Source organism: Macaca thibetana, chromosome 18 (genome assembly GCF_024542745.1).
Source record: "Macaca thibetana thibetana isolate TM-01 chromosome 18, ASM2454274v1, whole genome shotgun sequence".
In the NCBI taxonomy this organism is placed as follows: domain Eukaryota; kingdom Metazoa; phylum Chordata; class Mammalia; order Primates; family Cercopithecidae; genus Macaca; species Macaca thibetana.
The window spans coordinates 47,062,110-47,086,697 of NC_065595.1; the positions used below are offsets into that span (position 1 = coordinate 47,062,110).

Below are 24,588 nucleotides of genomic sequence, written 5' to 3' on the forward strand. Positions count from 1 at the left end.
AAGAATCTCTTCTACAAGCACTCAATTTACCAGCCAGGCCAATTTAGTTATACTGTTATCTCTGGATATTCATAAAAATATCTCCTTAAACACAGAAGAGAGAAAACTCAAACCAAAAAATAAATACATTTAGTAGGAAAAGCATATATTGTAGTTATCAGTCTTTAGCCACCTAACCTCCTCCTACCATAGAACCAACAAGGATTTTGCTCACAGGGTAATGGAGATTAATAATACTATATGCTGTTTGTGTGGGAAAAATAACATCAGAGGCTACTTATTTTATACTGGTATAACCCCTGTGATCTTCCACACTGCATCAGGTTTCTGAAACATCTGCAGAGAAATAAAGCAATCAGCCTAGAAAATGAGAAACAGAAAAAAGTGGACAGGAAGGAGATCAGCAAAAGGTTGGTACAGGTTAAGGTTAAGTGTTTCATTCATGGGCATCACTACTAATTACTTCATACTTTACCATATAAACTATGAACTCCAATGTACGATAAAGGGGAATCAGGTTAGCTATCCAGAAGGCAGTTTGAGAAATGTTTATACAACATAACTGTAAAGAAAAGTGAGAGTAAATTATCTGGCATCAATGAAAAAGTACTTTTTTTAAAGAACATGAGTGTTTTGTTCATATGTACAGTGACAGATTATATAAATCAAACAGAGTATTGGCTAGTTAAGATGGATAATTGAGGGAATACCTTCAATTCTGTTTTTATTTGAGGAGTTTGTTGTTTTGAGATCATATTCTGTTCTCGATCTGTATATTATGAAATATTTCTCTCACAATTCAAGAAGAGAGGTGAAAGTATGCTTAAATGGGTCACTTTGTCGCACTTAAAAAGAAAACTTTTTCCTATATGACTCTGGACTGTTAAAACTGACCAAAATCCATTTAGACAAGAATGAAGTTCACAGTTCAAGAGGAAATACGTAAGAAAAAGAGGTCTCTAAAAGATAAAAGAAATGAAAAGTATCTGTAAATAATGTTTGAAAGAGTTGGGATAAGTCGTTTAGAGAAGTTAAGATGAAGGGGTGACCATCTGTTGTTTATCATCAGAGCACAGAAAAAATAAAAAAGAAGGAAATTAGTTTAATTAAAAGCATAAAAGATTTCAACATAAAGAAAAAATTCTTCTCTATAAAAGTTATCAAGAACACAGGGAGAAGTATAAAGGTGACTGTGTGATTTCTATCTACCTGATCATATAATAGTAGAACATTGTCTACTTCAATTGACTGGTTTAAGAAAAACACTGGTAGGAGAGAGGAACTAGGGCTTCAGGATCTTTTGAAGTTCCTCATGCTTCTTGTGAACTGTATAATCTGGGGGCTGGGATAAAAGAAAGGAGGAGAAAGAGGGGGCAGTGGAAGTTCTATATCCTGCCAGTGGTCATTTCTGACTCTGAAGATTATTCGCTTTCCTCTGTGTTTTCTTCAATGTGTAACTAAAACAACATAATTTTCACATACTTAAGTTTCTGTAGACCACCAATGTAGAGCAGGTGTCTCCATGAGCTAACAAAGCTGTTGCCTAAAATACAGAGCTGTTGAATGAAAGACAAATTAGCTTAACCCCCCAAAATTAGGGGAACTGGTTCAGGCATAGAAGGAATATCCTTCCTGTCACCTGCAAGATTCTTAGGAATGGCTGCCGGGTAGCTGGTTACGCTGTGTTACCTTTCTCCACGATCATGTAGAAGCCTGTTGGCGCTCTCCTACCCCCAACCTCCTGAACACAAAGATGCAGACACACACCATCCAATGTAAAACTACACTGGAGCATTCACAGGCAAGTTACTGTAAAACCTCCAGCAAAACGAGACCAGGAATACCAACCGACACTGAGTAGGTGAGCAACATCTTCCAAAGTTACTCAAAACACTCCCTGCACAACTCCACGGTCACCCTCATTTTCCTTTTTTGTAGTCTTGTATAAAACCGCTTCATGAGCTGTCAGTGTGACTACTCCCCAGGGTGTCTGGACCTTTTTAATGTATGCCCCAATTTCTCCATGAAGCTTCTCATCTGCATGTAACTGATGTCTCAATTGAGATTATATTCACACTTCAGGCCTCCTTAACACACTTTTCACTTTTGATAAAAGACCCCTCAAACTGTAGCCTCTGAGCCAATGAAAACAAAGAGTGAGCTGAGTAACGTTTCATTAAGTTAACACAACTCTGCCAAGAATCACACAATCAGAAACCTACTTATAAAACTGGCCATAAAGAATAATGAAAAAGGACTCCATAAAATTCTTCAAATGTTGGAACCATTATTTGCCCTGGGATTTAAAGTCTAAAACATAAGATTCTTTTATTTTTTTCTTTTTCCCCCCAACAGAGACTTTTAAAATACTACTACTTCTCTTGCTAGAGTGCTGCTTCCTCCCTGAAAGTCATTAGGGTTAAGAGCAAGCAGAACCTTTTTTGATCTCTGTGAATGAAATGTGTACAATCTCTAGTTTCCTCATTTAAAAAGAAATATATAGGATGCTTACTGTTGATTTTAAGCGTGAACTATATTAGGGCCACAAAAAGAGAAACTTAATAAATTGTTAATAACAATTTATAGAGGATGAAGAGGGTGAAGACTGCCTATTGATGGTATCATTTCACATAAAATATGTATGAATTCTGCAGACCAGCAACACATTGTGGGTCAACTTAATATGTGTTAGGAAACTCATGATATATCAATGTATTATGCTCAGAAAACAACTCAGACACAAACATACCCATAAATCTCTGACTAAAATAGACCATAAAATTTATAATATTTTATTTGGGTGACACAGATTTATACTTATACAGGCATAAATGGTCATGGGTTGTCAACACAGATATATCGAGTAATTCACCTAAATCACTCTCTGATCTCTAAAGTTTAGCTTTTAAAATGTCAACAGTTTACATTCTCAAGTCTAATTCTTATTAACTTGAGAGACTATTCAGAAGTCAAAGAAACACATAAACATAGTTCTCTGTCTTGTAAATTCCACAATTAATAATATACCACTTTTCCTACATTGTAAAATTTTGCAACAAAACCTTGTAACAAAGTACCTTGGCAACACATCTCCCATTTTAAAGGAATATTTCCCTGCCCAGTTGATTCCAAGAAGAGGACTAAAGTATTATAATCATTATCTTAATTCTGCCTAAGGACTCAAGTGTTAATGACTGGAATCGAACTGCTAAAATTCCTTTCTTATCAGTTTTTACAAAATACTTTCTTCTCAAATACTTCTATGCTTATCCCCTAAATGGTACAGCAAGTGCCAATAAATAGTTGTCAATCTGATATAACACTATGGTAGCAGAGGCTTATTCTTTCAACGCATCAAGGGTATGTTACAAATTGATGGTTAATATTCTTCTCAATACTCCCCAGTCTTTCATCCCAAAGGATGAATATAAGAAGGAAAGATGAACAAAATAGCAAAACAGATGATGTAGTCATCCCCCACTCCCTTTCTCCCTCCTTCCCTACTTTTCCCTCCCACACCCCTCTCTCTTGCTCCCTCACACACACATCTACTCATATACCCGACCTCCTCTCTCTGATCACATTTTCAAAGTTTATTTGTACAGCTGTAGGGAAGTGTGGAAAGTATATTCATTCTAACTTTTGGTTCAAATATATATTAGAAACAGAGTAAGCAAGGAAATCACCTAAAGCAGAGTTTCCTGACATTTATCACTGAATTGCAAGAAATCAAGAAATCAAGTGGTATGCCACTACTTTATTGGGATAAGCCAGGGGTTCCTCTTTGTCAATGTCTTAATTTTAGGATCATAATAGATGTGTACTAACGTTGGAAAGGCAAACTGTACCAGTGATGACTGGCTAGTAAGCGTTCCCTGTGGTTCCAGGCAAGGTATCAGAGTAAGGAGAGCCTGGCCTTTGGTGTCACACCTGGGCTTGCAATTTGGATGGCACATTTAATCTAAGTTTGTTCCCTCACAGGTAAAAATAAAAGTACTCAATACATTTTCAATATCTAGGTTTGAAAATGTGTCCTGAGGCTAGATTAATAAGCTATACCCAGAGGTACAGGGTACTTACATGGAGATGCAATTGTGGTTTGCAATAAGATGCAGAAGTGAGCAAGTCAAGGAATACTCAAGGAAATAAGCTATTTACTATTCTTTCAGTGATTTCCCAAAGTTATTTCCTGAATGCAACTTCAAAGAAGAGGTCAGGAAATCTAATTTGTGTCACATTAGCTGGAAATGTTTGGGTATGTGTTATTTGGTGAAGCGCCTACTCACATTTTACATGAGGGAAGTTTGCTTATCCCTGCTTTGGCTTCACTATTGGCCGAGTGCTTTCATGCTATCTGTCACCCTTTCTCAGCTACTAAACTCCCATGGTTTCTCTGGAATTTAGGATTAGTCATTATCAAAATCTCCTGCAGCCTCCATATTTTCTCTGAAAACTCCCTCTACTTCTTAATATATAAAATCTGGCTGTCTTCCCAGCCAGGACACTGGCTCCTCTGGAATGCTCTCAGGTGGTAGCCTTTTTCTTTTCTACACCTCTTGTACCACTGGGCCTAGAAATAGAATAAGTGACCTATATTCCCCTCACTGTTCCCTCCAAAACATTCTCCCTCCCTTGTTCCTATGATGCCCCCAGCATTGTATCTCATGTCATCAGACTATATTACTAACTATTCAACCTACTGTACTTATCTGCCAATTCTTGATTATTTTTCATTTTTTGAATATGTTAGCTGCTAATATGACATCCTGTCAATGTTAGTTCTACTATAATTGTTTGTTTCAATATCCATGCTGATGATTCTCTAATATCTTATGCAAGGGTCACCACCAGCCTTTAAAACAAAAGGTGCAAAAAGGAAAAGGCAATCTTTTTTCCAGATGGACCCAGTCCCATCCCACAGCACTAGGCCGGGCAAATGGAGGGGTGCTGAATTTCAACCACTGATGCCACCTCATCCAGGCAACTCTTGAGTGCACACGTGGCCTACACACTCTTGATAGCCTGAAACCTAACCCCCTTCTTTCTTATCAGCTCAGAAAATACATCCCATAATAGTATCCTAAATTCAATCCATGCATTCTACTCTCACATCACTTACACTTCCAACTCATTTCCTTTAGCACACCAAATCAAACAACCTTTTCACACCAATGAGACTTCCTTCTTCACACTATCCTTCAGTCACCTCCACATCGGCTTAAATTCTATGGACGGCCGGGCGTGGTGGCTCAAGCCTGTAATCCCAGCACTTTGGGAGGCCGAGACAGGCAGATCACGAGATCAGGAGATCGAGACCATCCTGACTAACACGGTGAAACCCCATGTCTACTAAAAAAACACAAAAATCTAGCCAGGCGAGGTGGCAGGCGCCTGTAGTCCCAGCTACTCAGGAGGGTGAGACAGGAGAATGGCGTAAACTCGGGAGGCGGAGCTTGCAGTGAGCTGAGATCCGGCCACTGCACTCCAGCCTGGGCGACAGAGCGAGACTGTCTCAAAAAAAAAAAAAAAATTCTATGGACATTTGCCTTCATTACTCCACTTCATATACCCTTAACTCCTTTCTTTCTTGCTTGCTTCATCATCACATTTGGCAAAACCCCAGGGTCAGTCACTATACACCTCCTCTGCGCTTGTAGAGTGGTCCTGAACATGACTGGAGAAAAATGGACAACCATGTAGGCTGGTCTCTTAGTAAATTCAGGATGAATAACCTTAAGAATGTCCTTAATGCTGTCAGACTCTCTCAGACAAATATTTTGTATCTTCTCCTTAAGTCTACAAAACTACCTCCCCTATTCTCACCCTTAACTGATGGACTTGTTTTCTATTTCGCTGAGAAAAATAACACACACAGCAGCACACTTCTACAAGCCCCTTCCACATGTACTCGCCTACCTTCACTTCTACTGAAATACCCTCGCTTTTCCTACTGCCTCCTTTAGAGCACCTGTCTACATCTCTTGCTAAGACCAATCTTTCCATTTGCTGAATAGGTCCCATTCTCCCTCATCTAAGCAAGGCATGACAACAGAACACCCCTGCCACATTATCAATTTTCCTCAACTGAAATATTCCCATTAGTGAATAATTTTCTAATAACCATTTCCCATTTTTTAAACTGTCTCTTGATCCTTTCCTTTCCAGTCATTTTCCCATTCCATTCCTTCCCTTGACCTCAAAATTCCTTGAAAGAATTGTCTACACTTGTGGTCTCTAATTTATCTCCTCCCATTCTCTTGAACCCACTTTATTCAAGCTATGGTCTTACGATCCCACAAAAAATTACCATTGTCAAGTTCATCAACACCCTCATAAAGGTAAATCCAGTGGTAATTTCCTAATCTTCATCATGAATTCACATTATCAAAAGCATTGACACATTTGAGTCGCTTCACCCTCAGAAATACTTTCTTCATTTGGTTTCCAGGACAGAAAATCTTACCGTGTCCATTTACCTTCAGTCTCACTGTTTTCTACACTCTCTCCAAGCTCTTAAAATTCAAGTGCCCCTGAGCTCAGTCTTTGGGCCTTTTTTCTTTTCTATTTACCTTCAGTTCCTTGGTAATGTCATCCAGTTTCCCGTCTTTAACTACCATCTATAAACTGGCCACTTCCAAATCAGTATCTCCAAAAAGGATCTTTCCCATAAATTTCAGACAGATAAAATCAGTTACTTACGACATCCATCTAGATATTGAAAAATAATCTCATGTCCAGAACTGAGCTCCTGATCAACAACACCCTTGCCCTTAACTGGTTCCCTTGAAGATTCTTCCATCTAAACTAAGGACAATGCTATTGTTCAACACGCTCACATACTCAAACTCTGGAGTCATCCCCAACTCCTTTCTCTATCTCACACTCACATTTATCTGTCAGCAGCTTCTGTCGGATCTACCAGAATCCAATCACTTTTCATCTCATCCACTGCTACTACCTGCCTTCAAATCAACAACACCTCTCCTCTAGATTATGACAATAGCTTTCTAATGGGTGTCCTTGTTTTCTTCCTTGTTCTCGTATCTTTTTCATAGTTAGTGATCCTGCTAAAACCTACATGTGGCCATTGCCTTTCTAGCTCAAAACTCTACAATGGCTTAATTTCTCACTCAAAACAAAAGCCAGCATCAAGGCACCATATAACTTGGCCCCCATAACTTCCCTGGCTTTGTTTCTTACCATACTCTCCCTTGTTCATTTTGGCCTCACAGCCACACCAGCCTCTTGCTGTCTCTGGAATATTTCAGACAGTCTCCTGCCTCAATGCCTTTGTATTGCTGTTCCCTCTACCTGGAGTTCTCTCCCCTGAACGCCTGTTCTCTCATGCTCCTCAGGTGTTTCCAAAATGTAACCCTCTCCCCTCCTCCCCCACTCCCTTATTTTGCCCTGTATCACTTGTCACCACTGAATAAGCTATACATTTTAGATATTGATTTTGCTTATTTTCTCTCTCTCAAAGAAAATAAGCTTCATGAGAGATTTGCTTTTGTTTTTCACCACTGTAACTGCAATGTCAAGAATAGTACTTGGCACGTGAAAGAAGCTCCGTATATATGTTGAGAGAGCACACAAGCACTCACCCAGGCACGAGCGCCACACTAGGAGCAACTGTAATAAGATTCTCCTTCACCCTCCTGAAAGGGAAAAGTATGCCCCACTCACCTCCCCTTTTTGAAAGCCAGAAATTACTGTGATTCTCTGCCTTTTCCCCTCTCTAATCACAAGGACCAGCCAAGGTTCACACCATTACCACAACAATTGGGGGGATGCTCAAAAAGCCTGGGAATAGGGACAACAAGTCAGATGAAAAGTAAAACATCCATAAAGCAGTCTGCAGCCATTCTTGTAATTTCCTTAGGACAATAAGCTGTGTTTTTCCTATATTAAATTCACAAGCTTTGCTACAGATCAGAAAGGAACTGAAGCAGTATCAGTCTTACAGGGTCTATCAGCACACAAGTTTAAATAGCAAGAGCATTCAGTGAGCATGCAGAGGACAAACAAAGGGACTCCATGGCCATTAATAAAATGAATGACTTTGGGTTATTACTGAAATACGGTATTTCTGCAAACATCCTTTAAGGTTTGTTTGTTTAAAGGTAATTTACTGATTCCTATGAGTCTACCGACAGAGACTTTAATTACACAGTTTTCTCTCAAATCATGATCTGGGTCCCTTTGTGGAACCAGTGGGTACAGTAGAAGAAAGCACTGCAGCTATTGTGGGACAAAGATTTGCCAAAATTGCAGTGCAGAATTATGTACACCAAAAGAATCACAATATAATTGTCTTGAGGAAGATAAAAATAAGTTCACATGTAAAATTCAGAGGATAAAATTCAGAGGTGGAAAATGCCCCCCCTTAAAATTCTGGAAGGGTCACTCGCTTCTCAAAAGTGTCTAACAAGAAAATATCTTATTTGGCCCTCTTTTCACTGTGAGGAATGGTAACACTGAGCTTCATTTGCAAAAGACAAACCAAGGAACAAAGCTATTATAAAACTACTTGTGATTACAGGAAAAAATCAGCACAATCAGAAATAAAACATTAGCATTCTCAATCCTCCCGTAAGAATGAAACCACTAGATACCCCCAGTAACCCTCTCACTTTGCAGGAGAAATATACGGATACTTAAAGAAGTATTTAAGAAAATTATTCAGGGAAATATGTACTGTTAAAAAACAACAAAAGCAAAGAACTATATACTTCTTTTAGATGCTATCCTTTTTGAATCAAAACACCTTGATAAATCTCAGGGGTAAAAATTTGGAAGACAACTGTATTGATAATGGTGGGCAATTCAATTAATGAATCCTTGGCATTCTATATAATTTTTAAGAGAACAAGGGATTATATTTTGGAATTCATCACACTTACCTCCATTTTCTTCTCCACGGGCATTTGCCTCGGCCATATCTGTACCATCCAATTCAGATTCACAGACTAAATCCAACGTGCCATCTGCTGGGCATGACGACTCCTCTTTCTATATTATTTTGAAAAGTGATGATTTATGGAGAAGATGTATTAGCAACTAAAAACATTCAAAATACTTGCAGAATCCTAAGTATGATCAGTTATTTGTGATTTAACATTTCCATACTAATTTACCTTTTAATGTAAAATCATTCTTGGGTTAAAAAAAAAAATGGGTAAAGCCCATTGCTACTGTTGATTTTTTTTTTTTGGATAAACTTTTAAAATCTATACCCAAAAAAAGTTTCCTTTTGACATATGTTGTTTCCATTTTTTTTTTCAATTCTACATTTTTCCTCATGTAAAGAAATGGCTTACCAACTCAGAATTTTAATCAGTTACTTAAATACCCAACTTGCTACAAAGAGCAATGGAAAAATTACAAGTCTTTCTGATTAACTAACCGGTGTTATTTTCTGAAACACACACGGTGGACCACAGCCTGATGCTTAGTAGCTAAAGAAGAATCCTTGCTTTGTTGTCTAGGTATAACTTTTGACATAAAAAACAAAACAAAACAAAACAAAACAATAAAAACACCTTATATGTAGTTAATGAACTTTAAATATAATCCATGACTTATTAAGGCAGAAACTTCTTTCTAATTTCTAAGAAATAACACAACGAATTTACTTATTCCAAGTTACACAACGATTTGTAGACTATAAGCTTTTGTCTTCTGGAATTTTGCATTTCAGGTGGCATTTCCCCTAGATAAAAATGGGAATGCCTTTATAAAAATTATACTAAAATAATTAAGACTCAGTTATCTGAAGCTTTTATTTCTCTCTTCTTCTCATACAAGTGTGCATTAGTAAAACTTCCTTGAGATCCCCATTTAAAATTGAATATTAGATTCAATTCAATGTTTTCAAGCAAAATGAATAAATGTCTTATTTTTATAAACGATAAGGGTATACAGGTGTGAAGCCTGTGTATCAACTGACGGTCATTAAGTCAAAGAGTCCATGGTAACTCTGATCATCTTAAACTCCTGGCCGATGACCCATGACACTCCTCCCCATAAATTTTAAGGAATCAAGAATTTTAAGGAAGCCACAACTATTCACCATTACCATATGTCATGGAGTGAAACCACAGATATGCTTTACTTAAAGAAAAATGTCATTGTTTATTCTTAATATGAAATCATTTTTAAGACATCTGTAAACATTTAAAAGGCATAGGAGTCATTCTTCTACTCTTCATCCAAATCTAATTTTGTTTACCTTCACATGTCTGAAAAAATGCATGATACATAGTAATAACAATATGCAGAACAATGCAACTTACTTTGAGAGCATACAGGCCTGACTTTCCAGGGATTTTGAAGAATGTTCCATCCCCTATTCGAGTGTTAGTGTGAAGCATTGCATTCAGACAGGCTAATGGAGAGGTTCCACTAGAAAATAAAAGTGTGCAAAAATGAAGCAGTTTGAGGTACAGCTTCTATTGCAAAACTGTTCTCTGAGTCTCTCTCTCTCTCTCAAAAAAAAAAAAAAAAAAAAAAAAAAGACCTCTTTGCATGCCTTTTAAAAATACCCTCCCAACCCTGAAAACATCTACATTACAATAAAGGGCCAGTCCAGTTTTACCAAAGTTAATCAGATGCATCTGTCTTATAAGGCTTCAGGCAAAAGTCTCTTGAATTGAAATTATGCTTTTATTCATAGAGTAACCAATACTGTATTTTACAGACACCAAAGCCCAAATACTTATGTGGTGTTATTTTACAAATAATACCATGAAGCCTTAGCTTTTAAATATTACAGACAACTTGATGGTTGCACTTGAATGATCAAAAAAAAAAAAAAAAAAAAAAAACCCACCAAGTTCAAGAGCAGCTCCATCCCATAGGTTTAAAAGCAACAAAAGAATAATAAACCAGGGAAGAACTGATTTGAAATTATAAGTATTTAAGTTACTCACAGGACTGCATTTCTCACATGGCAAAATAAGAATGTACATATGTGTTTAGATCTCTGATACAGCCTCTACAATGACATCCTTTTCTCAGTTAGATATGTCAAAGAAATATGTATTGGGAAATTCTGTCCAGCTAACAGAATTCTGTAGTAAACATGCAAGTGATTGAAATATAAGATCACTTTTTAAAGAAATCAAACAGCATTAAACTAAATATCAAAGGACATATGTATAAACATTATTAGAATGAGTTCATATACTTGAATGATGCTTATAAAATATAAAGTACATATGTATTTCCTGGGGTAGAATTCAGAACAAATTTTTGATTGCAAACTAATTATTTAGAAGCTAGAATTTAGAGCTACAATTATTGCCTTTTTAAATTATACACCTATATACATTTTACTTCCTAAAATGCCAAAACATCAATATCTGGTCAAACCAACTTTAGTTAAAAGCCCTACCCCCACTACCCTCACATGCTTCTGAGGAATTATGGGTATTTAATTCATATTCTGAGACAATACAGCCTTTAGGATATGAAGCTTTCAAACTTTGAATTAATAAGTTCCGAATTCTAACTTTAAATTTTGAGGGTAAAAACATAATTTGTGCTCCTAATTAAAAGTTTTCTAAAGACCAAGACTATCAAACCTCTTATATGAAAACTCACCAGTAAAATGCAAAAGTCAAATATGCCGAATTGCCAGAACACACTTAATAGCAAGGCAGCATACATATGCATCATGGTCGTAAGAATTTTTAAGTATTATCATCCTACAAAGACAATTATTTTAGGAAGCAGCTTCTCTTTGCCAACATATAAATATGACTCCATTGAATTTGATAGGAAACAAGAATCAATATAAATTCAGTCACAGAACAATGCAGTTGTAACATTAAAGTACACATGGAAATAATGTTGTGTTTAGGTAATATCTTTCCTTATGAAGCTCCTACAACTTTGCAGACCTCATTTCATTATTTTCTCTCACAAAAGATTTTTCTCACATTTAGAGTGGGCCCAGGCATACCTATAAAGTAAAATATATTCATCTCCCCAGAAATGTCTTTCCATGAATCAATTCCAAATAAATCACGCAATACATGTTATACTGAACACTGCAAATACGTATTTTTACATTATACTCTTCAGACAAAAGCATAGAAAATTTGAAGCTAAGAATGATTATGCCAGATTTTTGGAGTTTTAATTTAGTGGAACTGTCAGAAATACAGACTTTCCGTAGGGACTTGGCAAGATGATGTTAACACGGCAAGTAAAACAGAATCCAATACATAAAAATGACACAATGTAGAATTTTAAAAATATAACTTAATAAAACTGTTCACCTAATATGAAACCTCACAATGCTGTTTCTTCTCTTTATTCCTAAGGCCCTAATCCATATGAGTCCAAGAACTCAGATTCAGCACGTTAAATAATAATACAGATTTAAAGGCAATGACTAAGTACAAAACAAATGTAACATGACTATAATTTACATTTCCTTTTTAAGGTATAGCAAGCTAAAGATAATTGTAGAAGATAAATTGGCTATTAAATAGCAATTTAATGCTGTGCTTGCTGCAAACATATGTGATAAGCACCCAGTTTTCTACAAATAATAAGCTCTATTAAGCATGAATACATTATTAAATGATACTTTTTAGTAACTCAATAAACACAAGATTTACTATGGAAAAATTTAAAAATATGTAATTCACAATCACAACATCTCCAAAGTCTCAATGACTATTGCAATTTCTATAAATCTTTCCCAAAAGAAACTTGTTTTATTTCAAAACTATACAACATTTGCATTAGAAAACAATTTGTAATCAAATGCAAATTTCACAACTAAAATCACTCACTGATTAGTCACTTAGTTCTAAGCACACTTTATGATGGGAAAACTAGTTATTCAGGTCCATTTTATTTAAAAACAATGAAAAATACACATCAAAAGAGCTAAATGCTTGCTAAAAGGTAACTGATTCATCCAGCGTAAAATATACACAGGAAAATGTATTTCAGAAACATTTCACACCATTTCCTTATTGCTGTTATCCTCAGCAATTCCATCAACCACAGAAAACTTAGACTACATTTGCTGCAGAAACGTCTTAACTGCTATTGAACAGAAATAAACAAAAGTCTCATGTCATTTTATTATTTTTATATTCAGAAAAAATAGAACTGGCATGTATACTATATATTGTATATACATATATATATCTTCAACATAAAGATTAACTGTGGGTAAAAAAACGAGGCAGATGTACATGCTATAAAAGTTTGTATTCTTAGATAGAACTGATCGCCTTCTATGTAATGGTTCTTCTTTTTAATTTGTTCAACAAAATTTTCTTCACAGTTAATGCAAAAGCTCATCACCTCAGTCGGAATTCAGAGGTCTGAAATCCCGTAACTATATGTGTGTATATATGAAATAATAAAACATCAAAGTTTTAATGTAAAAATCTCTGAAATTTCAAATTTACTTACTTTCTAACAAGATGAATTGGAAAAACCGCGATATCCCGATTTATAGAAGGAAAACAAAAAGAAAGGAAGAAAACAAAAAGTTAGTTTTCCAACTTAAAACACAATTCTTCATCTCACCATTTCAACAAATAGGACAATGCACAGGAAACCCACCAAAGTCAAATTTGGCTGCCTATGGGGAGGTTGGGGAAAAAAAAAAAACTGGGGCACTGGGCTGAAAGGTGACTTTGATTTTTTTCCCCTAATACTTCTATGATGTTTTCATTTTGTTCACAAAGCCCATGTATTTCCATATAATAAATATAACTAGAAATAAATAAGCAGGACAATATTTGTCCCCAATTCTTTTCTTTATCCCATCCCCTATAATTGGGCCCTTTCCTACACACCTGCCAGGGTAGATATACAGCTTATTCTACTTGTTTGTTTTTCCCCCTGGACTCTAAGGCTGTGGACCCTTCTGGTTTGTTTTCATTTCCCACAACCCCTGAAGCAGAACAGGGGTGGAATTTGGAGGCAAGGGAGCAGGCATAATTTAAACTGTCTAGACATCAAAGAACCCCTAGAGATGCTTTACAGAGCCCAGTGCTGTGTGAAATACAGAAAAACTATTGCTTTATATTATCAAATTGCTGATGGAACACACACAATTTTACCGATAGTGAATACTTAGTGAAAGGAATGAAAGGCCTATCTATTAAATAATTTTAAAAACCAGACAGAATACCTGGGGAATGCAATTGGAAGACTATTTGCAGGCATGACAAAGAAAATATAATTGTGAGCCATTATTCCTTTACATATAACATAATGATTTAAAATATTTAAGTAATACAAATATTAAACTATTTTATTATATTAATGTTACGTCTTAATAAAAATTTCAGATGTAATCTATTTCCTGCAAACATTTCTTTTAATCTCATTTTTAAAATATGGGAATGTAAAAAAATTAGTCCAGTGCAACAAAAGCATAAAAACTCAACAAACTCAAGCAGTTATTAAACATCATAATTAGTTACTGTGCTAAGTACTATTAATACAAATTAATATAAACAATTATATGCTCATTCTTTCAAAAAAATTAATAATCGCTTCTTTCAAGCACTTCAAATATTAGCTTTGAGAAAATATAAAGAAGATATTTTAAGAGTAAGTTAGGTGGGTCTCGGGTGCAGGTAATATTCTAATTCTTGATACAGTATCTGTGTTCACTTTGTGAAAACTGTTTAGAATTTGTAGACTAAATTCTGCATATACTTCAAAAAATGTTTTTTAGATATTAAAAAATTAATAATGTACCCTTAGATTTATTTATTTAATGGGCATGTACCTACTAGTGGAGAAGAATGGGGATGGTTCCTAAACAGACATAGTAACCCAGCGTATGTCAATTGACAACTCAGTAACCTAGATGATAACAAACTACCCTAGAAAAATCAAGGCCAAATGAACTTATTACTCTTGGGAAATATTACTATCCATAAGAAACTCTCTAAAATGACTGAAAATAAAACTTTAAAATTTAGAGTCCTTTATATATGTTACCTGAATGATATCTATATGTATGTAATATATGTAGTTATATAAGTTATCTGAATAATTCCAATACAAAATGTTCTATTCTAAGCCTCAAATTGGATAGTGAAGAAACAGTGTTGCAGACTTCATGGTCTCTCTACAATCACTAACGAAAGCTTTTATTGTGCACTAACAGAGGAATAACAAAGACTCAGAAAATATAAACATAAATGGGAATAACCCATCAAATCAGAGATGGGTCACATTTCAAAGGAAGATATTTTGTGATTTGCTATGTGAGGATATCCATGTGGTTTTCAATATTCAATAGGTCTCTAGAGTAATGTTCAAATGCAGCCTTGTTACTCTTTTTATCAGGAGGGGTTGAGACAAAAAATAATTATCAAATAATATATGCTGTACACTTTAAAAATTTAGAGAAAGAACTTTGAACTCCAGACCTCAATGTGTATCTCTGGTTGGCATGAACATGTCTCTCTGTACAACAAATAAGAGATAGACATTTGAATTTAGAACCCTTATCCTATTAAAAAACCATCAAGATATCATTAGATAGACTATAGCGATTCATACAGTCACACTCACTAAATGGACCTACTGTTTTAGGAATCAAAAATTCCAAAACATTAATACAAGGACAAAAATTTGCTTAGTAGTACTTTAAAGCAGGATCTAGAGGGAAATTAAGAAATATCCCTATATAAGTATAAACCAAAACATACGATCTATATCATAATTTTCAAAGACCCTAACTAAAATAGGTGAGGTGGTTATCTTTAATTATAGACATCTAGTAAAGAACATGCCACATACACACCTAGACACTGACAGCTGTTCTTCTACAACGACGTATGTCATGACATGCTGTATTACCACCCCTATGCTGGGGAAGGCAGTGGTGAACAGCGAGGAAGACTGCAGGCTCTGGAACCAGTCAGCCTGAGTTCAACGAGCTGAGTCATGTTGGACTTAACTTCTCTAGGTCACAGGTCCCTCGACTCTAAAATGTGGAGAATAAAACTCACTCTGTCCTAGAGAACTAATCCGAAGATTAAATGAGTTAAAATATATAAAGCACTTAGAACTGTGTCTGGTATGTGGCAAGTGTTCAAAAATTGTCTTATTTTCTTAATACTACCACTACTAACCATAGTAACCAACATCTAAATGTAAAAAGAATGACAAATGGAAAGAAATTAATATTTCACAGCTTGTTTGAAGAATTGGCTCAGGTAATATTTTAATTTTTAAAAACATTTAAATTTCTAATTTCATTTTCATCTCAGTATCAAAAATAAGTGAAGACATGGGCATGTGTACACAGCTCGTCCATAGTCTCTCACATGTGGAGAGTATTAAAAGTAACTGATAACTTAGAAAGGGGACAGGGAGAAGAATGATAGCAACACATCTATTACTATAGTTATCATTTATTGGGCATCTATAATGTGCCTGGGCTTTCACAACTATTATCTATATTCCTCATGGCCACCCCAAAATGTAAGCATGATTCCCAGTTTTACAGACATGACTGAGATTCAGAGATGAGGAATCTTACTGAAGTCAGATAACAACTAAGTGATACAGCTGAAATCTAAATTATAATCTGATTCCAAAGTCTGTGCTCTTTCCACTATCTCACATTCTCTCTCCATAGAACTGCCTCCTCCATTTAATCTAACTTAAACACTTAAGCAAATATTTAGCACTTTGAGGAAATACATTTTTAAAGCCACATGCTGCTAAATGATAAGGTGACCTACTTCATTTTCAATACTGCATATAGCAATGACTTATCCAGAGTAGATTTCAAATATAAAGAACTAGGCTGCAGAAGATGACACTGTTGGTTATCTTCCTCTGATAATGTCACCAATGAAAACAAAGGAAGAAGAAACTTAAAGAAAATATGATAGAGGCCGGGCATGGTGGCTGATGCCCGTAATCCCAACATTATGTGTGGCAAAGGCAAAAGACTGACTTGAGGTCAGGAATTTGAGACTAGTCTGGGCAACACGGTGAGACCCTATCTCCACAAATATATATATTTGTGTATTTGATAAATATATATATATATATAAACCATAAATAAGATATATACACACACAAGAGGTACACACACACACAAAAAAAAAAATACGCATGCACATATATACATATATGTGTGGTAGAGAATTCAGATCCATAATTGAGATGCCTCTTTATCAAACTGTGTCATTAAGAGAAAACACAATCCTTCTACTGAGCAAACATTTATTGAGCACACTACGTATGTATGTCAAGCTGATCTTGAAATAAATTTGTACTCCAACAGTGTTTTGCACATAATAGAAATGTAGACTGAACTGAACTAAATTTTCTGAATACATATGAAATGACAGGGGACTCAGCAGAAAGGCAGCCTTGAGGCATGTTGCAAACAAGAGAAAACCATTTGGAATTTAAATGTTATCCTTAGTTTATTCCAAGGAGATGACTGAGATGTGATCATGTACAAATATATCATGTCATTGACTCCTATGCAGAGGCAGTCAACCCATGGCCATAGGTGGCTCTTCAGGACTTTTATCCTATTTCCCTAGCCCTGCAAGCTCAAAAAAGTTATTTCCAATTAGGTCAAAAACTATATCTTACAAAATAAAACAGTAAATTTCATATATTAAAAGAACAGACACTGTAATTATATCTGGTATGAGGTAGTTTCATACCAAAATGTAAGTTTCTATATTCAACCTGCAGCTACTCATTCTCACCCATTGTATTAGCAATAGCTAATACTCTACCATTTCCAGAATCTGTTCTGTGGGATATCTGTCCCAAGTGCTGCTCAGAAACATTCTCAAATGTGTTTGGGAAATGTATGTTGCATTCTCCTTTTGCAAACTCATCAAATACATTAATAAGTATTATTGAAGTCTCTGAAAAATCCTATTTAATTCTGTGTTTCCTGATTATATACAATAAAAGAATCCTCTCCACCATAAGATTAAACAACATCTCCTATCATGGCATGCCAAAAAATATACTTAGAGAAATGTTATACCATATTTACATGATTAGGATAACTAGGAATAAAGCGCCTAGCAGTCAGCACTCCCAGGAATGTTTAATTTTACTAAGCAAATGTTAAAAGATTACTTCAAAAGTGTGCAAAAGCTCTCTTTTTTTCTGTGAAAAATACAGTGTGATTATTATATTCCCTGTATAAGTGTATAAAATTGAAAAACACATCCAGGAAGTGTAAATAGCATTGAAAATTTACAAACAGTATCTCTATGTACTTAAAAATACTATGTATTTGCAATACAGGTTGAGCAGCCCAAATCTGAAAATTGGAAATGCTCCAGAATCTGAAATTTTTTGAGCATCGACATGATGCTCAAAGGAAACAGCCATGGGACCTTTTAGGATTTCAAATTTTTAGGTTTGGGATGCTCAACTGGTATAACACAAATATTCAAAAATTTTAAAAAGTCAAAAATCCAAGAAACTTCTGGTCCCAAACATTCTGAATAAGGGAAACTCAACCTGCATTATATTACCCAACAGATGCCATGTATAACATGAAAATCATCTCACACATCTCCTCAGAGCAGATCTTCCTCCTGATCCCCACCAGCCTCACTCAGCCATGGGTATAATCTTCCTCCTCCAGTACCCATTCCATGACTGATGCATCACAAAGCCCCAACTAAGTTCACCTGAAACCTTACATGTTTACTTTATTACATTTATTTCAAAAAATATTTACCTCATTCACAAGACAATTCTATAATCTCTAACTGGTCTCCCCGCTTCAACTCCCAAGTCCAATTCATCCTATACACCGGTGCCAGATAATTTTCTTATTTTAAAACAACAACAGAAACACTGCTCAGATTGCTTCTTAGCCATGCCATTCACTATTGTTGAATCAGTGGTTTTCACTGCCTACCAAAGGAGGCACAAAGTCCTCAGGCCAGCATTAGGGTCATCTACAACACAGTTGCCATCTACCTCATTTTCATCTTCTCCAACTCTCAGAACACTCTCCTATAATCCAATCCAACTCAGTAAATCACCAACCTTCTACAGCTTCCCATGTCTGCTCTGGCTACCATCTGTATGGGGAAGACTTTTACAACCTAGGATATCCCCATTCCTCTAGAACAATCACAATACTTTTCATATCTTTCATGGTTTATTTTCTTTGAAAATTGTTTACATCTTTAACTTTCCTGCCCTTACTACTTCCAACAAGTTTGAAAATTCCACAGGAGATAGACATATTTATTTTTACATTGCCTGACAAGCAATACCAATGTACTCGAAAGTTGTTTCTTGAAATAAATTTAATCACTGCAATAAAAGCTATTACAATCATGGATGTGTAGACATAAAAGACATGCAATGAGCATCACCAAAATTCTTTCTAAATTCATAGATGCAATCATGTCTGTGAAGGACTCTACACACCAAAAGGCTGCAGTGGCCATCTTACATTCGCACACCCTGCATTCTTTTCTTTTAGGGACTCTCCCTTTCATAATGATGTGATTCCAGTATCCATCGAAAAAATAGGATTGATTTCCCCACCAGTAAGGCTGGCCAGATTAAACTATCTACTTGGTCACAGAAACTGGTAAGCTGGTGGAAGTTTGAGTATATTTTCAAAAACGGATACAGAAAAAAAAGGAAAGAATATACATTATCTTTCAGTAATAACATTAGCTATAAAGACATAAAAGGGAAAAGCTGGTGCCTATCTCTGCCTCCACAAGGCCAGGGTCTGAAGGGGATAAAGCTAACCAGAGGAAAGCAAAGCAGGGAAAGAAAACAGGAGAAGAGATCATGGGAACTCCTGCATTGTCTGGTCATGTTGAAGATCAACCTGATAGACGTCCAAGTTAAATAAGCCAATAAGTCTCTAACTAGTTTTATTTTGGACGCCGAAGAGAGAGCTTATATGACTTGTACAAGCTGACTATTTTTCTAGGCCTCATTTACTTAGCCATAAAATAATGAGTTTAAAATACATGCGTTTTGAGGCTCTATTAATCCATTTCTGGTTAAGGTTTTAAGGGCAATTAGTAATAGTTCGACTATTAGCTTTCTGAAGTCCATTCCAATCAGGCTGCCTCTCGCATGTTTCTCTCTCCCTCAATGCCCACAGCTCTCCTCTCTTCCTACTCATTTGTCAAGATCCCCTCACCTTCACCTCCTAAAAGCTACTAATCACCTCTGCAGTCCACAATGATGTTCTCTGCACTTCCAAAGGCATTAGAGCCCATGCTACTATTGTAGCATTTAGTTCTTTGCAGTCTACCACCACACTGCTTGACAGCAACAAGCTCCTTGAGGACTCTGACTTAAATAAAGATTCTTTGTGTTCACCTCATAGTGCCTTGTGAGATTTGAGCACTCAGAACACATTCAGGGGCTTGTTGACAAGCTAACATTTTACCATTTACAGAAAACAAAATTTCAAGCTTGACAATTCCATGTGTTGGCTGAGGACATCCAGAAATGGGAAATATTAAATACTCCAGTGAGAGCATAAACTGATATAACCAATTTGGAAAGGCATTTGGCAAGATCCAGTTTTTTAAAAAACTGTGCATGCTCTACAGATCAGCAATCCACTTTTTGGTACAGACCCTAGAAAAACACATACTTTCACAAGAAGACATTATTAGTTATAGGAAAAATAAACTGTAAATAACTTAAATGTTCAATAGGTTATGGCTACAGATTTAGATATACTTCTCCTATAGATTCGTAATAAAAGTATAAATCCTGAACTATGACTATACCCAGCAAATCTATGACATTGTTGCTTCTGAGGAGAAAGAAGAGGAAATCAAAGCAACTTCAGCTTTTTCTGTTAGACTTTATATATATATATATAAAAAGAAGCAACTATGCCACAAGCAGTCCACAACTGCTAATTCCAGCTACTGTTTGTTGGAACGTGGGTACTCTGCTGTATTTTCAAAGCAGAAAAAAAAAGCTTCATTATTTTTTTCCTCACAATGTGAGTTTTTTCTAATTCTATCAGATACTTCCCTTGATTCAATTAACGTTTTCATGCAAGCAAATGTAATTACATGGAAAGTGTAAAAGTACATCATTATACCCAGTTAAAAGTCCTCCTAACTCCCCTCAATCCCATCCACTGCCTCAGAAGGTCAATCATGATTTCTTCCAGATATTTTTGTATTTACATTCCTATCTATGCATATACTCAACTTTATGGTTTAGATTTTTACATTTATTTTCAATACAAATGAAAACAATTTTTGCTCTTAATATTCTATAGAATTTAGTGTTTTAACATTTTACTTTATTAATTGTTACTTGAATTTTTTTTTTTTTTTTTTTTTGAGATGGAGTCTTGCTCTGTCATCAGGCTGGAAAGCAGTGGCGTGATCCTAGCTCACTGCAACCTCTGCCTCCCAGATTCAAGTGATTTACCTGCCTCAGCCTCCCGAGTAGCCAGGACTACAGGCGCACGCCACCACGCCCAGTTAATTTTATTTATTTATTTATTTATTTTTTTGCATTTTAGTAGAGACGGGGTTTCACTATGTTGGCCAGGATGGTCCCAATCTCCTGACCACATGATCCGCCCTCCTCGGTCTCTCAAAGTGCTGGGATTACAGGCATGAGCCACCACGCCCTGCATGAATTTTTTTGTAAGTGTATATTCTGCTTACAAATAGTGGAAAATTGATAAGATGTATAAGGCATTAATGTAATTTGACATTACCAAAAAGTAACATATCAAAAATGCAAATTAGTTTAATTATAAGATTTTGGATGTTTTTAATATTCATGTAATGTTCTTAAGAGTCTATAAAATATATGTACTCTATCATAATTTTGTATAAGTATTTCCTTATTACAGAACACTTAGTTTGCATTTAATTTCATCCATGAAAAAAGTGCTACAATTAAGACTTTTATATAGTGTTCCCTTTGTGTATGTACAACCATCTACCTACAATAGATAAAAAGATTGTACTTCCAGTTGGAAGAGTGCTTTGAAAATTTTAATAGCTACTTCCAAATTACCTTCTAATGAGAGTAACTACTTAATGATGGATAGTATCAATCTTTAAATTTTTGCTAATTCACTCGAGGAGTGGAGATGAAGAGGCCATTCCACGTGGGAGGAGCAGCATGAGGGCAGCACAAACGGACAGAAATGAATGTGGTGTGCAGGAACATGATTCCAGAGTGGGGAGTAAAAGAGAGAATAGGATAGGAATCAGATTCCAAAGGGAAGGTCCACACCACTTCATGGTGCATGACATTTGGTTCCACAGTTTAAATGCCATGGCAAAGAGCTTATTCTTCATGCAGGAGATGACAGAGAGCCCCAGAGGACTTTAACAAGGAAAGTGCTCTTGTCCATTTACTAGCACAAAGATAGATTTAAACTGAGATACACCTAGAAGACAGACCAGTTAGAAGTCTGCAGGACTGGCCTGCAGGGAAGATGGAGCAAGCTTTGTCAGAGAACTAATGGTAGGCAGCAATGTGAATAAAGTCAAGAAATACATGCTAAGACAAAAGCAAAACAAAACAGTAGGCTGTTTTTTCTTGTTGTTTTTTGGACAAAGACACTGACAAAATGTGTGAGATAAAAGGAGAAGGAGCTTCGGACTGAGAACTAGAGATGAATGGTGGTATAATTAAGATGGATAATACAGAAGAGATTAGCTTGACGGTATGATGAATTTAGTTCTGGACTCAGTGATTTAAAAGCATGCATCCAAAATTCAGATATGTACATGCATCAGAGAGTTAATGGTGGTGTTCAGGATAAACACTGGGGCAGCTACCAGTATAGACAGTATTTAGAAAATGGTGACAAGTGATTAACACAGTTGTAGAGTAATAAGAGAAAAATGACTGATGTGAGTTCATTATATTCCAAACTTCAGAAAACTATATGAGAAAATATTAATAAGATCAAAGAAAGGAAAAAAATCCTATAAGAATTTTATTATAATATGATGTATACTCTAGCATCAGTATATAATTGTTTTATAAGCCAGAATAAATCTCTCTACTCATAGGTAGAAATAACCTGTAAGTAGGAAGCTATCTGGGAGATCTGGCCAGAAGGAACCATTCCTTTAAATACAGTTTCTTCTTGGTAAAACAAGAACATTACTAAACGCAAATTGAAGAAAAAATGAGAAAAATCACTCAAAATACCAACTCCTGAATATAACTCTAAGCACTATGTAAACTTTCTTCCAGCCTAATTCTTTCCATTCTAAAGTTATTATTTATTTAAATGCTGAATAACAATATTTATTATATCCTTTTACATACTATCACAAACCTATCAAAAATATCACATCAAACGGTTTAAAATATTCTGTGAACTTGTTTCAAGTTAGTGGTCCTCAACCTGGCTGTATGTTACAATTTTAGGGAAATTTTAAAAAATGCAAATTTCAGGGCCAACTTTACACTTATTAAGTAAAAATATCTGGGTGGGGTTGAGGTGTCAGTGTTTTCCTAAATCATTCCAAATGATTCAAATGTGCAACCAAATTTGAGAGTCACTGATATCAGTAGGGAACATTTAAACCGTCCTTTAATTACAATTAAAATAGCACTGATATGAATATCTTAATGCATATTATATTCTTTTCTTATAATCAAGAATACTTCATGTTAGGTTTGTAGAGTGGCATTATTAATTTATGAGATATGGGTTATTCAATGACCTTTGTGAATAATGCCAACTGACTTTTCAATGTGTTGTTTTGGTTTACATTCTCACCAGCAGTATATAAGCAAGACGCATCACTTGGAGTCAAGAATGAAATGCAAAGACTGATTAATTTATTAGGGAACCATAAAACAATTCTCAAGGGTTGCTTTAACTCTGATTTTTAGGATAATTAGTAAGACTGAATGCTTATCCACATATTTGTTTATTCCTTAGTTTTATGCATTGGAGCTCCTCTGCTGTTCATGTCCTTTGACCATGATGCTAGAGGGTTATTGTTTTTTCTTGTTGTTTTAATAATCTCTTTATATAATACCTCTAGCATATTAACTAAAAATATTTTCTCCATGGTTTGATTGTGACTTAATGTTTTGTTTTTCATATGCAACATATAAAATGTTATATAGCCAATTATCTCCATCTTTTCCTTTGTGGCTTATTTTACAGCTTCTAACTGTGAAAAGTTATTTCCCTGTCAGAGGTGGATTTAAATGTTACATTTAAATTTTTTCTAATTTTTTTCTAATGGTATGACTTTTCATATTTACATTTCAATTGCGTCTCTATCTTTCTCAACATAAAACACATAGTACATGTTAAAGAAAAAATTATTTTCAACGTGTAAAAAAATCACATGTTGAAGAAAAGCATATTACATGTTGAAGAAAAAGTTATCATTTGTAATTGTTTTCTATGGTTCAGGAAAAAAACAGCACAGTTCCCTTGTTCATTACCTAATTTTTGATTCATCCTCCTACCCCTTTCTCTCCAGAAAATTCTGGTACTACTCATCTGAAATTCCTTGATCAGCAGAATGTCAAAAGAATTCAGGTCAGCATTTTTTCTGGCTATGGGAAAAATTTTACCTTTAAATGTTT

General features: G+C 35.4%; 1 protein-coding gene across 2 annotated transcripts in view; it reads right to left on the bottom strand.

Annotated features, from left to right (window-relative positions):
- Positions 1-24,588, bottom strand: part of ASXL3 (ASXL transcriptional regulator 3) — a 182,306-nt gene that overhangs the window by 104,929 nt on the left and 52,789 nt on the right. The window contains exons 3-4 of one of the 2 annotated variants that reach the window (XM_050768312.1): positions 10,293-10,401; positions 8,901-9,009 (exon numbers count right to left, since the gene is read on the bottom strand). In XM_050768312.1, the coding sequence (XP_050624269.1) occupies positions 8,901-9,009; positions 10,293-10,401 (218 nt within the window). Of the gene's footprint in view, positions 1-8,900; positions 9,010-10,292; positions 11,134-24,588 lie in introns of those variants that run through there. The other variant, XM_050768311.1, reaches the window with a different exon arrangement.